Below are 14,592 nucleotides of genomic sequence, written 5' to 3' on the forward strand. Positions count from 1 at the left end.
AGATGTGAATTATATTATACCATGATTTAAGTTGATCAGAATTGAAAATTATTAACTAACAATTTAATACAATTTTGCAGTGATATCCTCATGGAAACGGATGATGTACACCTAATAGCTGAAGACCTACAACAGCTTTGGAATGTCAGACAATACCTGACTGGCACTGTAAGTGTCATTTTTTATCATTAATTTCTACATTACTTTAGGTAATAATGTACATCTGACATTTACTTCTCTTCCTTGAAGATTGTCGATATATATGGGAAGCACGTGCAGTCCTCCAACGACGATGGGTTAGTAGATCCTACAATGGGGGGAATTATCTTCGTTCCATCGGTGGTACATGTAAGTGTAATTTCTATCATCCCACATTGAGTTTTACATAAGATTTTATCTGTAGTATCCCATTGAATTCCTTTTTTTTATAGGGAACTCTCACTGCAGTGGGGACCGAAGTCACTGAGGAGCTGAGGGTAGAAAAGTGGAAGACAGCGAAGGACGCTGTGCACAGTAGACTTATAAACCACCACCTCGAAGCAGTAAAAATGGTACTATTACCATTATGTGAAGACAACCATTGGGTTCTCCTCATTGTCGATATGGTCAACAAAATCTTCCACGAATGCAATTCCTGTAAAGGAATGGAGTTCCAGGAAAGAGCAGGATTGACCGTAAGTGGGTTAGCATCTTTAATGTTTTCCTACTTATAAATCTATACGTATAACACTTATGTTTCCTAAACCTGTCAATGTTAACCACTTGCAGGTTGCGTTGTTGAAGGAGTACTTAAAGGAAAGGGGCTGTGATATAGACCACTTTCAATATGCGCAGATGGAAAATTTCCCACAACAGGCCAATGGGTCAGTATATTAGTATATTTAAATGTTTATTTTTCTAGGCTATGATTTTGATTCGCTCAATACAACCGTTGTTATGCAGGTTCGACTGTGGTTTGTTCGTGCTTAAAGCGATCGACCATCTGTATGCAAATGATCCATTTACTTTCAGCAAGTCTGACATTCCCGCTTATCGGCTGCAGCTGTGCGAAAGATTCTTGCGCGGAGAGTTTGGGGACTGTGGCGATTTCCTTAAGGGGGATATATGACTGAAAAATGAAGAACATCTCTTCAAGTTCTGATGGATGTTGTAAACATGGTGGACATTGATGGTCTTTCCAGTGAAGTTTTCTGTCTATTTGTAAGCAAAATGGGGTAAAATGGGCTAAATTTATTTGTAATTGTTGGGCGCATATGTGTAGGACAGAAAGCAGGGTGTAGAGACACAGAGGGAGGGTTTGTTTGTATCTCAGCATACTGACAACTATGTATTTGTAATTAAAAATCAAGTTCTGTCAACTGATGGTCGTTGTGGCATTGGGTTCATTGCGAAATATAGTAAAGGACTTTGAAATTTATCAAATATTTCTTCATAAAGTTTTGGGGGAATTTATATTTGTATTGGATAGAAATATGATTTATTTGTATTGAATTGTGGTTATTTTCTGTAGTTTTAATTTATTTTCATCGTCATAGTTGGCAGTGGGAGCCCTATTTTTTCTGATTTTCTGGGTATTTATATTTTTATTATAGGTGAAAATGTTAGGACATTGTCTGATAGAGCCCCAAATTGCACGTTGTTTGTACTTTTGAGGAAGAAAAATCTCCCTGCGAGATTGGTGGGAAAATAAGTTATCCCTCCTGAAAAAATATTTCCGGTTTTGTTTGGTTGGTTTAACTGTTGGGAAGAAAATAAATCTTCCGCAAACTTGTTCATAAATTTAACACCATTTATGACAACAGCCACCCCCTTCTCTCCAAATGGATTGTCCACCCCACAGCATAGGAAGATCCATAACGTCCATTTTATGGGCCACAATTTAAATCGGTTCTATGGCAAAAGACAATTCATGCATTTAGATCATGTTTTGTACTTCGTATGTGCTCCTGTGAAAAAAAAAAAAAAATTTGACATTCTCGGAGCTCCGACAATTTGTCTCGGATCTCCGAGAATATTGGCAGATGGAACCTGGACATATTGTCGGAGTTCCGACCAAAATTTTCGGAACTCCGAGATTTCACCCACCAAACGTCGGAGCTCCGACCAAAAATCTCGGATCTCCGAGATTCGGTCCAGTAGGAATAATTTCCATCCGTCCCATCTCGGAACTCCGACAATATGTCTCGGATCTCCGAGAATATTGGCAGCAGGAACCTGGAAAATTTGTCGGAGTTCCTACACAAATTTTCGGAACTCCGAGATTTCACCCAGCTAACCTCGGAGCTCCGAGAAAAAATCTCGGAACTCCGAGATTCGGTCCAGTAAGAATAAATGTATTCCGTCTCTTCTCGGAACTCCGAATCAATATCCCGGAACTCCGAGATTCGAACCGTAAGGAAGTCGGAATTCCGAGCCCATTTCTCGGAACTCCGACAATGAGTCCAGTAGAATTGAACGAAATTCCTCTATTCTCGGAACTCCGACAATATGTGTCGGAGCTCCGAGATCCGGCCAGCAACGTTATAACCGTCCAGGTTCGTCTTTTTAACTATTCTTCTCCTCTTTCCCTCTTTCCCTCTTTCCCTCTTCCTTCCATTTCCCTTCAAACCCTAACTCCATTTTTCGTTTTCTCTGTCATTTTCTCCCTACATCATCCTCCAAAAGCCTCATCTCCCTTCCAAATCCCTCTCTTCTTCCTAAAACCCTACCATTTCACCCATTTTTTATTTTTTCTTTCTTTCCTTCTCTAAGTCTCCTGTTTTCCTCCATTTTCGGGGTATTCCTCATTTGTTTTACATATTCCTTTTCTCTCCACCCACATTTCCCCTCACCATGCCTCCTAGGGCCAAAAATCTCAACATCGGAGGCTCCTCCCAAGTTCAAGACCCCGAATACGTTCCTGAAGTACTTCCCATGGAAGAAGGGCCTTCACGGAAGAAGGCGAAGGCGAAGGCTGTGGCTGCCGAGGTTGTGCCCAAGTCCTACTTCACTGGGGATAAGGCCAACAAACTCTGGGACGACGTCGGCACTAGGCGCGTCCTAACCGGTAGGTACATTGATCCCCCTGTCCTTGAAAATTTTGATTTAAAGGCCAAATTTGATGCTCTTTATTGGACACCCATCCTTCACATTAACGAACCCGTTTACCCTCGATTGGTGCGTCTCTTCTATGCAATCTCACCATTTCCCCTTCCTTCTTCAAAATCGAATCTAAGGTGAAGAAAACTGTCATCAAACTCACCTATCAGACTTTTGCCACAGTATTTGGGATTAGCCATGAGGGCCTCTTACACTATTTTTGGCCGGACGATGGGACGCATGAACTTGATGATATTGATCATGACACTGTTTATGGTCGGATAACACGGCGCTACCACCCTAATATGCCCGTACAATCTGCCGACCTCATTCCGGTTGCGCGCGTGCTCCATAACTTCATGTACCACATCTTCATACCTCGTGGTGGGATGCGTGAAGCCCTAAGACCCTTAGAGGCATATATTATCTACAGCATCCTAGAGGGCCGCCAGCTTTGTCTGCCATATATCATGTTTCGCTTCATGTTTCAGACCCCTGAACGCTACCGATCTTCCTTGCCATATGGCATGATTCTCACCCGTGTCTTCCGGCACTTCGGCATCACCTTGGATGGAGAGATGACCATGACTCCTACTGCCCCGTTTGATGTTCCGACCTTTAACCGCATGGCTCTTAATGAAGCAGCGATTGACATCGATGTTCATGATGGAGGAGGCTACGAAGCCGAGGACCAGCCTGCACCGGCACCTCAGCCTTCAGAAGATACATCTCAATCCTGCACTCGCCAGGATTTGGCTCACATGTAGGAGGCCATTGAGCGATCCATGGCCTCTCAGTTTCAGCAGTTGTCTACCCATGTCGACTCTGCGATTTCGACTCGCTTCCACACCATGACTTCCCACTTTGATGACCAGTGGGCCGCCTATTATCGCTACATCTCCAGTGGTCAGTGGGGCCAGGCGCCGGGCAGTTCTTCTCATCACCCACCGCCTCCTTCGGAGCAGTAGATGGCTCTAGTTCTCTGATGATGGATCCTGTCTTGTTCAGATTTCTTTTTATATTAGCCTTATCTATATGTTTCTATAGTGTTTGGATTATCAGGTGGTTGTATGGATCATATTTAGGTAGTTGCTTGGATAGTCAGTTGGATCTTTTTGGGATGTATTCCGTTTTATATAATTCTGTCACTGTTATGATGTGTCGTGGATGCTATGTCCTTTGAGTGGTTGTATGCACTTTCATTGGCTCACACCTACTCTCTTTCCTTTTGTTCCACCTTTTTTGGTGATGACAAAAGGGGGAGAATATTTGAGCTCCCAAGTCATAATAATATGCATATATTAAGGAGGAGTAAAGCTCTATGCTCCATTTTTTTGGGACATCAATGCCCTTCAAACGAACAAAAAGGTCAATAAATATAGGTTGCAAAATGACAAACTTTTTTTGGCCCTTTCTTAGCAGCAGGGAAAAGCTTTTTGCAAACTTTTTTGCAAAATGACAAACTTTTTGCAAAATGAACAAAAAGGTCAATAATATGCATATATATATATATATATATACAACCAATTTAATTTTCCAGTTCTTGAATTTTCTTACCAGCAGGGAAAAGCTTATTTTAACAATGCTTGCAAGGTAGAACTCATTCGAGCTTCAGAAAACTGGGCAGCCTTCAACTATGACAACCCATTCCACCTTAAGAAAACAGGGTTTCCCTCAAAAAATTACAGTATACCAGTAATTACAGTATACCATTAATTACAGTATAACAAAGAATACAGTATTCCACCTTCAAAAAATTGGGTTTCCCTCATAAAACTGGGCAGCCTTCAACTATGCACACCACTAATTACAGTATATCATTAATTACAGTATAACAAAAAATAGAGTATTCCACCTCAGAAAATTGGGTTTTCCTCAAAAAACTTGCCAGCCTTCAACCTTGCACACCACTAATTACAGTATACCAAAAAAGGGTTTCCCTCAAAAAATTATTATATACAGCAACTAATTACTGTGCACACTTTCAATTAATCCACTTCTCCTCCTTCATCCAACTGGAGCCTCCAATGCATTCTCCGCGGAATAATTACGTGAAAAAAGGAGCTGCACAAGGTACACCCGACCTACAACACCACCACCACACCGAATAAGTATGGAATCGGGAATGTTCTATACTACTTATTGACCTCAATATATTACGTATCATGTACCTATTGAAAACGGGGGCAGAGGGTCCAATGGCAGATTCATCAGGGAGTTGTCTCTCCATAGGAGGTTCTCTGCAAGTCCTTTTATTGTGGCCTAGTTTTCCACAGATCGTACATTTGCGATGCACTCCACTCTGCAATTCGCGGTCAGATCTTCTCGTTCGCGGCCGTCCAGGTGGTCTTTTCGCTATTGGAGGTAATACAGTCTGCAGAGGTTCTGGAGGCAGTTCCCATTGACTGCGATCTACTGTAGGGTGAAGCACCTCACAGTACGTTTCCCGATACATCTCTATACGAAACCATTTATGGCAATAATCGTACTCATCAAAATCTGTGATGGCAATGGCTGCCATGGCATGTCCGCACGGAAGCCCAAGCGTTTGTAACTCACGACATGTACAGGTTTGTTGCAGCAAGTTTACGACATCATGATGATCACGGGACCTTACTTCAAATTCGTGCACACCTACTCGATAAGCAGTATATCCGCGACCCTGTTCCCTGGCCAGTCCCAAATGTTTTTCTGCATAATACGTGCACTTTGTTTCCCATTGAAGGCCCATCGCTTGACGTTTCTGTATGTATTCGGAGCTCTTAAAACGAGTGAGCTCCATCGCAGCTGCAATCGGCAATTTTCTGGCATCCTTTAGCACTGCATTGTAACACTCCGATCTATTGGTGGTCAACACATCATATCTTTCCCCCTTGAAGTAGAAACTAGCCCAGTTTTCCTTCGGAATAGCGGCTATCCAGTTGTGTGCATTTTCATTCCTCTCCTTAATTTTTTCCATTGTGTCTATGAAAACACTCTCTCTCTCAAAGCCCTAGCAGCTCTCCAGAACAATTTCTTAAGTAAAGGGTCTTTGAAGTCGGTGTACAGATTGGCGGCGCGGTGACGCATGCAGTAGCTATGGTTTGCAATAGGCATTACTTTAGGCACTGCTTGCATCAACCCCTTTTGTCGATCGGAGCACAGGGTCAATGCGCCTATCCCCTCAGGCAATACGTGCCGCTTCACCAAATAGAGGAACCAACACCAGCTATCTTCGTTCTCAGTCTCTACAACACCAAAAGCTAATGGAACTAATCCGTTGTTCCCGTCTACCCCAACTGCGATCAGTAAGATTCCAAGATACTTTCCACGTAGATGCGTCCCATCGACCAAAACTATCGATCTGAGTGTTCGTTGGAAAGAACGTATGCTGGGACCAAATGCCCAGAATAAGCGAGCAAATTTATCATCTCCCCCTGGACGTAGATCTCTCGCTCGAAAAACACGCATGTAGGTGCCCGAGTTTGTTCTCATCATCTCAACTATCAGTGCAGGGAGCAAGCGGTACGAGTCCTCCACATTTCCACACTTTATTTCAAGGATGATGTTCATCGCAAGGTGTGCTCTATGGTAGGTCATGGTTATACCCCAGTGCGACTTGATGTACTGTCTTATGATCCTTGTCCCCACATCTTCTGGACGGTCAAATAGGGGTAAGCATGTCTCGGCAACCCATGGGGATGTAGCTAGATGATTATCATTGCCCTTTAAGTGAGATGTACACGTATGGTCGCTCACAAACTTCTTCACTAACACATAAGTCATACGGCTAATGCCTGATATACGCCACTTGCAACCTGGTTCCTTGCATACAACGGCATACTTCTTGGGAGTTGACCGTGACTTCTTGAACATGAATCGCTGCCGAATTGCATACTCCTTAACGGCCTTCTTGAACTGCTTCATATTTGGATACATAGCCCCAACAGTTAACTCATCGAACTGAAGATTATCTGCATCTACCTCATCAGCCCCAACATACATGTCGTCTACTTCTAGTGGCCGACTTGTGCCAGCAGGTAGAAATGGCCAACCATTGGCGGTAGGGGGAGCCACTTCTGTTGGCCTAAGATTTTCACCAGAATCTTCGTTCTGATTTTCATTTCCATTATAATTTTCAGGATCATGGGCGGCCTCATCACCCTCCTCATCCTGAACCTCAGCCTCAGCCTCGTCATCATCCTCATCATCATCCTCTGCAGGATCATCATCATTGTCATCTGCAGTTCTAAATTCTTCGAAATCACAACCGAAGACATGAAAATCATCCTCCAAAACGTTAATATGCTCCAACGGCACATCTGCATCATTCCCGGGGACAATGATATCTTCGGAGGTAGGGTTCTCATACATATCGTCCGAGAAGTTTTCATTTAGGTCAACTCGTACCCTACACAGTTCAACAATATAAAATTAGGATAGTAGATTGAGTACTTCAATATAAATAAAATTGTACAAGACAAACCTTGAACTAAATTGTGCCGAGTCACCTCCTATGCTTGTATTACCCAATTCTGTTTCATATTCTCTTTCTAAGTCTACTTCAAAACGAGAGTCGAGAGTGACAGTTACTCGTTCCGATGGATATCTTAGGTGTGGAATCGGTGGAACGGAAGTAGGAGGTATGCATGCATTATGAGAGGGATTTTGAGAGGGAATCGGTGGTACAGAAGTCAAACGTATGGGCAGGTTATGAGAGGGATTTCGAGGTGAAAAGGAAGTAGAAGGTATGACATTGTTTGTGGGTAGAATTGAAGAATAAGATGAATTTAGGCCATTGTCAATTTTTGTTATGTATAGCATCACAGAGTTGAAATTATCTTTCTCAAGCACCTTAACCAACGATTGGAAGATTTCATCGCTATCGACGTCGATTAGAGTGCTTATATATGGATCAACAACATATCGACATTTGATGGATAGTGACACCCGTCCTCCAATACTCCCAATTCGACTGTGGATTAGAGCCTCCAATTCTTTAAGATTCATTCGGGGACTTACCAATAACAATTTCTTACTCCCACCAACATATTCCCAATTAACTTCATCCTTCAGTATGCCATCATAGTGTAACAGTAGAAAAAGCATTGTGCGTGCCAGTTTACGAAGACTTGCAAAGGGCAGACAAGATATGATAAGAACCAGTACGTAAAGGGGGCTTCTCAAGGCGAATAAGTAGAGGCCGACATAAGCAAAACCTTCGGAGGCACACGTTGAAAGAAGAAAATATGACCTTCCTGATTGAAAATTTGTCTGCAAAAGGAGTATATGATATGGTTAAGACTTACACATGAGAAGAAGATGATAACATATTTTTTCTCAGTACATTTAATACCAGACTGAAGCATGGAAATAATTTAACATAAGTGAACATTGCATTTCAAGTATACAGGTCACAGTACGAAATCTAGTTTAAAGACGAAATCTACGAGAAATTAGTTTAACATGTTACATCCGGCAAGGATATAATATTTTCTTAATTAAATTACAGCAGAAGGGATTATGGGCCCTCAAATGGGTAGGAGAAGTACCCTCGGAGGGTCCATCAAATCCAGAAGAAGGTCCTAAAGTTCAAAGGCATGAGTTTTCAGCTACAAAAAATGGGTTATTAGTACGTAAGGGGGGCTTCTCAACGGCAATAGAGGGGAGCTATGGATGGTATTAGAGAAGGGATTATGGGCCATCAAATGGGGTAGAAGAAGTACCCTCGGAGGGTTCATCAAATCCAGAAGAAGGTCCTGAAGTTCAAAGGCATGGGTTTTCAGCTACAAAAAAGGGGTTATTAGTACCTAAGGGAGGCTTCTCAAGGGCAACAGAGGGGAGCTATGCATGGTATTAGAGAAGGGATTATGGGCCCTCAAATGGGGTAGGAGAAGTACCCTTGGAGGGTCCATCAAATCCAGAAGAAGGTCCTGAAGTTCAAAGGCATGGGTTTTCAGCTACAAACAAGGGGTTATTAATACCTAAGGGAGGCTTCTCAAGGGCAATAGAGGGGAGCTATGCATGGTATTAGAGAAGGGATTATGGGCCCTCAAATGGGGTAGGAGAAGTACCCTTGGAGGGTCCATCAAATCCAGAAGAAGGTCCTGAAGTTCAAAGGCATGGGTTTTCAGCTACAAAAAAGGGGTTATTAGTACCTAAGGGAGGCTTCTCAAGGACAACAGAGGGGAGCTATGCATGGTATTAGAGAAGGTATTATGGGCCCTCAAATGGGGTAGAAGAAGTACCCTCGGAGGGTCCATCAAATCCAGAAGAAGGTCCTCAAGTTCAAAGGCATGGGTTTTCAGCTACAAAAAAGGGGTTATTAGTACCTAAGGGAGGCTTCTCAAGGGCAACAGAGGGGAGCTATGCATGGTATTAGAGAAGCGATTATGGGCCCTCAAATGGGGTAGGAGAAGTACCCTCGGAGGGTCCATCAAATCCAGAAGAAGGTCCCCAAGTTCAAAGGCATGGGTTTTCAGCTACAAAAAGGGGTTATTAGTACGTAAGGGGGGCTTCTCAAGGGCAATAGAGGGGAGATATGCATGGTATTAGAGAAGGGATTATGGGCCCTCAAATGGGGTAGAAGAAGTACCCTCGGAGGGTCCATCAAATCCAGAAGAAGGTCCTCAAGCTCAAAGGCATGGGTTTTCAGCTACAAAAAGGGGTTATTAGTACCTAAGGGAGGCTTCTCAAGGGCAACAGAGGGGATCTATGCATGGTATTAGAGAAGGGATTATGGGCCCTCAAATGGGGTAGAAGAAGTGCCCTCGGAGGGTCCATCAAATCCAGAAGAAGGTCCTCAAGTTCAAAGGCATGGGTTTTCAGCTACAAAAAGGGGTTATTAGTACCTAAGGGAGGCTTCTCAAGGGCAACAGAGGGGAGCTATGCATGGTATTAGAGAAGGGATTATGGGCCCTCAAATGGGGTAGGAGAAGTACCCTCGGAGGGTCAATCAAATCCAGAAGAAGGTCCTCAAGTTCAAAGGCATGGGTTTTCAGCTACAAAAAGGGGTTATTAGTACCTAAGGGAGGCTTCTCAAGGGCAACAGTGGGGAGCTATGCATGGTATTAGAGAAGGGATTATGGGCCCTCAAATGGGGTAGAAGAAGTACCCTCGGAGGGTCCATCAAATCCAGAAGAAGGTCCTCAAGTTCAAAGGCATGGGTTTTCAGCTACAAAAAGGGGTTATTAGTACCTAAGGGAGGCTTCTCAAGGGCAACAGAGGGGAGCTATGCATGGTATTAGAGAAGGGATTATGGGCCCTCAAATGGGGTAGGAGAAGTACCCTCGGAGGGTCCATCAAATCCAGAAGAAGGTCCTCAAGTTCAAAGGCATGGGTTTTCAGCTAGAAAAAAGGGGTTATTAGTACGTAAGGGGGGCTTCTCAAGGGCAATAGAGGGGAGCTTTGCATGGTATTAGAGAAGGGATTATGGGCCCTCAAATGGGGTAGGAGAAGTACCCTTGGAGGTTCCATCAAATCCAGAAGAAGGTCCTGAAGTTCAAAGGCATGTGTTTTCAGCTACAAAAAAGGGGTTATTAGTACGTAAGGGGGGCTTCTCAAGGGAAACAGAGGGGACCTATGGATGGTATTAGAGAAGGGATTATGGGCCCTCAAATGGGGTAGAATAAGTACCCTTGGAGGGTCCATCAAATCCAGAAGATGGTCCTGAAGTTCAAAGTCATGGGTTTTCAGCTACAAAAAAGGGGTTACTAGTACCTAAGGGGGGCTTCTCAAGGTCAATAGAGGGGACCTATGGATGGTATTAGAGAAGGGATTATGGGCCCTCAAATGGGGTAGGAGAAGTACCCTTGGAGGGTCCATCAAATGCAGAAGAAGATCCTGAAGTTCAAAGGCATGGGTTTTCAGCTAGAAAAAAGGGGTTATTAGTACGTAAGGGGGGCTTCTCAAGGGCAATAGAGGGGACCTATGCATGCTATTAGAGAAGGGATTATGGGCCCTCAAATGGGGTAGGAGAAGTACCCTTGGAGGGTCCATCAAATCCAGAAGAAGGTCCTGAAGTTCAAAGGCATGTGTTTTCAGCTACAAAAAAGGGGTTATTAGTATGTAAGGGGGGCTTCTCAAGGGCAACAGAGGGGACCTATGGATGGTATTAGAGAAGGGATTATGGGCCCTCAAATGGGGTAGAAGAAGTACCCTTGGAGGGTCCATCAAATTCAGAAGATGGTCCTGAAGTTCAAAGTCAAGGGTTTTCAGCTACAAAAAAGGGGTTACTAGTACCTAAGGGGGGCTTCTCAAGGCCAATAGAGGGGACCTATGGATGGTATTAGAGAAGGGATTATGGGCCCTCAAATGGGGTAGGAGAAGTACCCTTGGAGGGTGCAGCAAATCCAAATATGGTGCTCAACTTCAAAGGCATGGGTTTTCAGCTACAAAGAAGGGGTTATTAGTACCTAAGGGTGGCTTCTCAAGGGCAACAGAGGGGAGCTATGCATGGTATTAGAGAAGGGATTATGGGCCCTCAAAAATTCAATCCCTACACTCTTCAAACTTATGTCTGTCCTCTTTTCGCAAGCACTTTCACATTTAACACCAAAGCTAAATGGGATAGCATGAGTTTTGAATTACTAATAATAGCAATATCTTATGGAGCACAACCACCCTTTGCGCATTATCATATCACACTGCCACATTTCTCTTAAATAAAATCTTTGCAAATTATTTCTTTTAGATAGTAAAGAAAATAATATGAAAGATAACAAGGGGGTGAAGGCAACGGAGAAAGATATGTGATTGTATAAGAATGCCATCTGGAAACATGTACCCCAACTGTAAGAACGGTGTGTTTGCCACAAATGGTTTATTTTTTCTCTAAATATACACTCAACTCCTATTGTTAAAGCATCAATTTCTTTAATGTTAATCTTTATTTGTTAGTTTCAAGAATTTGTTGCTCAAAATAAATGGATGTTAAGAAAGCTTTTATTCATGGAAAGTTCAAAAGCATAAATGTAGTTCAAAAGCTTTTAGTATGAGAGGTGAGACTACAAACTACATCTACATCTCTACTCTGACAGGTGAGAATACAAATTTGTCAACTGACTACAAACTACATCTCTACTTCGTACTCACACCGAAGACAAATCATGAAAAATAAACTGAGACCAGGTAGGGTTGACTGTTTTCCAGGTTTCATACGTGCTTCACCTTCGTCGAGATCGCCAGAGAGATTGCCTACGGCTCTGTTTGGTTGTCAAAAATCAGGCATCTCATTAGAATTTCGTGGGAATTTTAGATGCCGGCACGTTGTTTGGTTGTGTTTTTCAAACCCGATGGTCAAAACACCCACAACAATGTCGGGATACGGTCGGCCCACGTGGCTCTCCAATGAGAACCGAATGGCAAACCCCCAAAACCGAGTTTCTATATTAGAATTTCAACAGGAATGGCCTTCTCAAACGACGGATGAGGCTCCACGCACTGCTTCGTCGCATATCTTCCGCTAAATTCTTGTAACCAAATGGCATTTGGGAATTTAGTTCCAACAAAATCCTAGTAAGCATCCCTACAACCAAACGTTACTTCAAAACCCCACCCCCATAAGGTCCTTTCATTGCCATTCTGCACAAATCCCCTTTCACTTCCCCTTCCCCTTCCCGCCGAGATTCACGAACCAAACAGCCCCGTAGAGATCGCCGGAGAAGAGGACAGAAAAAAAAAAACACAGACGGGAGGAGAGAAGATGGAAGAGAGAAGAGGGAAGAGAAAGAGAGGGAAACTGAAATGCTTTTTTATTCTTAAAAGTCATATCACCTATTTCTGCCACAAGGGCATTATTGTCATTGAAAATTTTGAAAACCAAATTTTGACCCCCTTCTGTCATTTTCAGCATACACTTGACCCCTCTGATATTATTTCTTTTATTTGTCCCCCCTCTGTCAAATTTTCTTTGTTTTAAATGATCCTACTGATTTGTCTTTTGTGGGATAATGCCATATTGGGGTTGGCATTCAAATCTCATTCTCTATGGCATTTAAGGCCATGTGGAGATCTACCATATACTACCCCAAAATTTTGACGTTTTGTGGCGCAGTGCTATATTGAGATCGACACTTATACTATCCCATAAACTTGTCTTTTATGGTGACGCCATATTTGGGCCGTCTCAGGATGATTCCAATTCTTGAATTCCGTGGCATTTGTGCTACGTTTGAATTGAATTTTGACGATCCTAAAGTTCTGATTTTTTTATTATTTTTTTTGAGGGCACGCTATATTGGGATCGGCAATATATGATCCTAACTTTTTCGGGCATGGCACATATTGGGATCGGAAATATATGATCCTAACTTTCTAAGTGCGCGGTATATTGGGATCGGCAATATACGATCCCAACTTTCTTGGGCGCACCATACTTGGGTGGCTTGAAATGATTCCAAATTTTTTTTTCTGTTGGCGAATCGGAGTTAGGATCGGGTTTTGACGGCCCACATTTTAATTTTGAGCGTTGCAATGCACCATATCAGGATCGGATTTAGACGATCCAAATCTTAATATTTTATGGCTTCGTGCGCTCTAAAGATCGGTTAGTGACGATCCTAAATCTTATTTTTAACGGCGTTGCGCCATATTCGGACCGGCCTTGGACGATCCTAGATTTTGTCGTTTTGTGGCTTTGCCCCATAACGGGATCGGCCAACGACGATTAGATTCTTGTCGTTTTGCGGTTTTGCCCCATATTGGGATCGGCCAACGACGATTATATTCTTGTCTTTTCTGGCTTTGTGCCGTATCCGGATCAGCCTCAGACGATCCAGATTTGTCTGCGTAATGTCTGGATCGGGCACGGATTATCCGAATTTGTCTGTGTGATGTCCAGATCAGCCACGGATGATCCGAATTTGTCTACGCGATGTCCGGATCGGCCACGGATGATCCGAATTTTGTCTGGCGATATCCAGATCGGCCACGGATGAACAGAATTTTATCGTTTTGTGGCTTTGCCTCATATTGGGATCGGCCAACGACGATCAGATTGTTATCGTTTCATGGCTTTGGCCAATATTGGGATCGGCCAACGACGATCAGATTGTTGTCGTTTTGTGGCTTTGTCCCATATTGGGATCGCCCAACGACAATCAGATTGTTATCGTTTCATGGCTTTGCCCCATATTGGGATCGGCCAACTACGATCAGATTGTTATCGTTTCGTGGCTTTGCCCCATATTGGGATCGGCCAACGACAATCAGATTGTTGTCGTTTTGTGGCTTTGTCCCATATTGGGATCGCCCAACGAAGATCAAATTGTTATCGTTTCGTGGCTTTGCCCCATATTGGGATCGGCCAACGACGATCAGATTGTTGTCTTTTTGTGGCTTTCTCCCATTGGGATCGCCCAACGACGATCAGATTGTTGTCATTTTGTGGCTTTGTCCTATATTGGGATTGCTGTCGTTTTGTGGCTTTGCCCCATATTGGGATCGGCCAACGACGATGAGTTTCTTTGAAGGGATCCAGACAAACTACTTTGCTTAGTAGTTTTTTGTCTTTTTTTGCATGGGGGAGCCGAAACG

The 14,592-nt window shown here is 43.2% G+C and overlaps 2 protein-coding genes across 2 annotated transcripts; one reads left to right on the forward strand and one right to left on the reverse strand.

The window, feature by feature from the left end:
- Nucleotides 1–443: 443 nt before the first annotated feature.
- Nucleotides 444–1,410, forward strand: LOC143886175 (putative ubiquitin-like-specific protease 1B). The gene is made up of 3 exons (XM_077390126.1): nt 444–674; nt 769–863; nt 943–1,410. Exons 1-3 carry the CDS (start codon nt 549–551, stop codon nt 1,106–1,108), a joined length of 387 nt encoding a protein of 128 aa, XP_077246241.1. The 5' UTR covers nt 444–548; the 3' UTR covers nt 1,109–1,410.
- A 2,301-nt stretch (nt 1,411–3,711) lies between these two features.
- Nucleotides 3,712–6,037, reverse strand: LOC143885914 (uncharacterized). Its single transcript, XM_077389950.1, has 2 exons — nt 5,250–6,037; nt 3,712–3,814 (listed from the first exon to the last, which is right to left on the reverse strand). Exons 1-2 carry the CDS (start codon nt 6,035–6,037, stop codon nt 3,712–3,714), a joined length of 891 nt encoding a protein of 296 aa, XP_077246065.1.
- Nucleotides 6,038–14,592: the final 8,555 nt, after the last annotated feature.

Source organism: Tasmannia lanceolata, unplaced genomic scaffold, assembly GCF_043159265.1.
Source record: "Tasmannia lanceolata isolate RefF3 unplaced genomic scaffold, GAP_Taslan_0.1 ptg000011l, whole genome shotgun sequence".
Taxonomy (NCBI): Eukaryota; Viridiplantae; Streptophyta; class Magnoliopsida; order Canellales; family Winteraceae; genus Tasmannia; species Tasmannia lanceolata.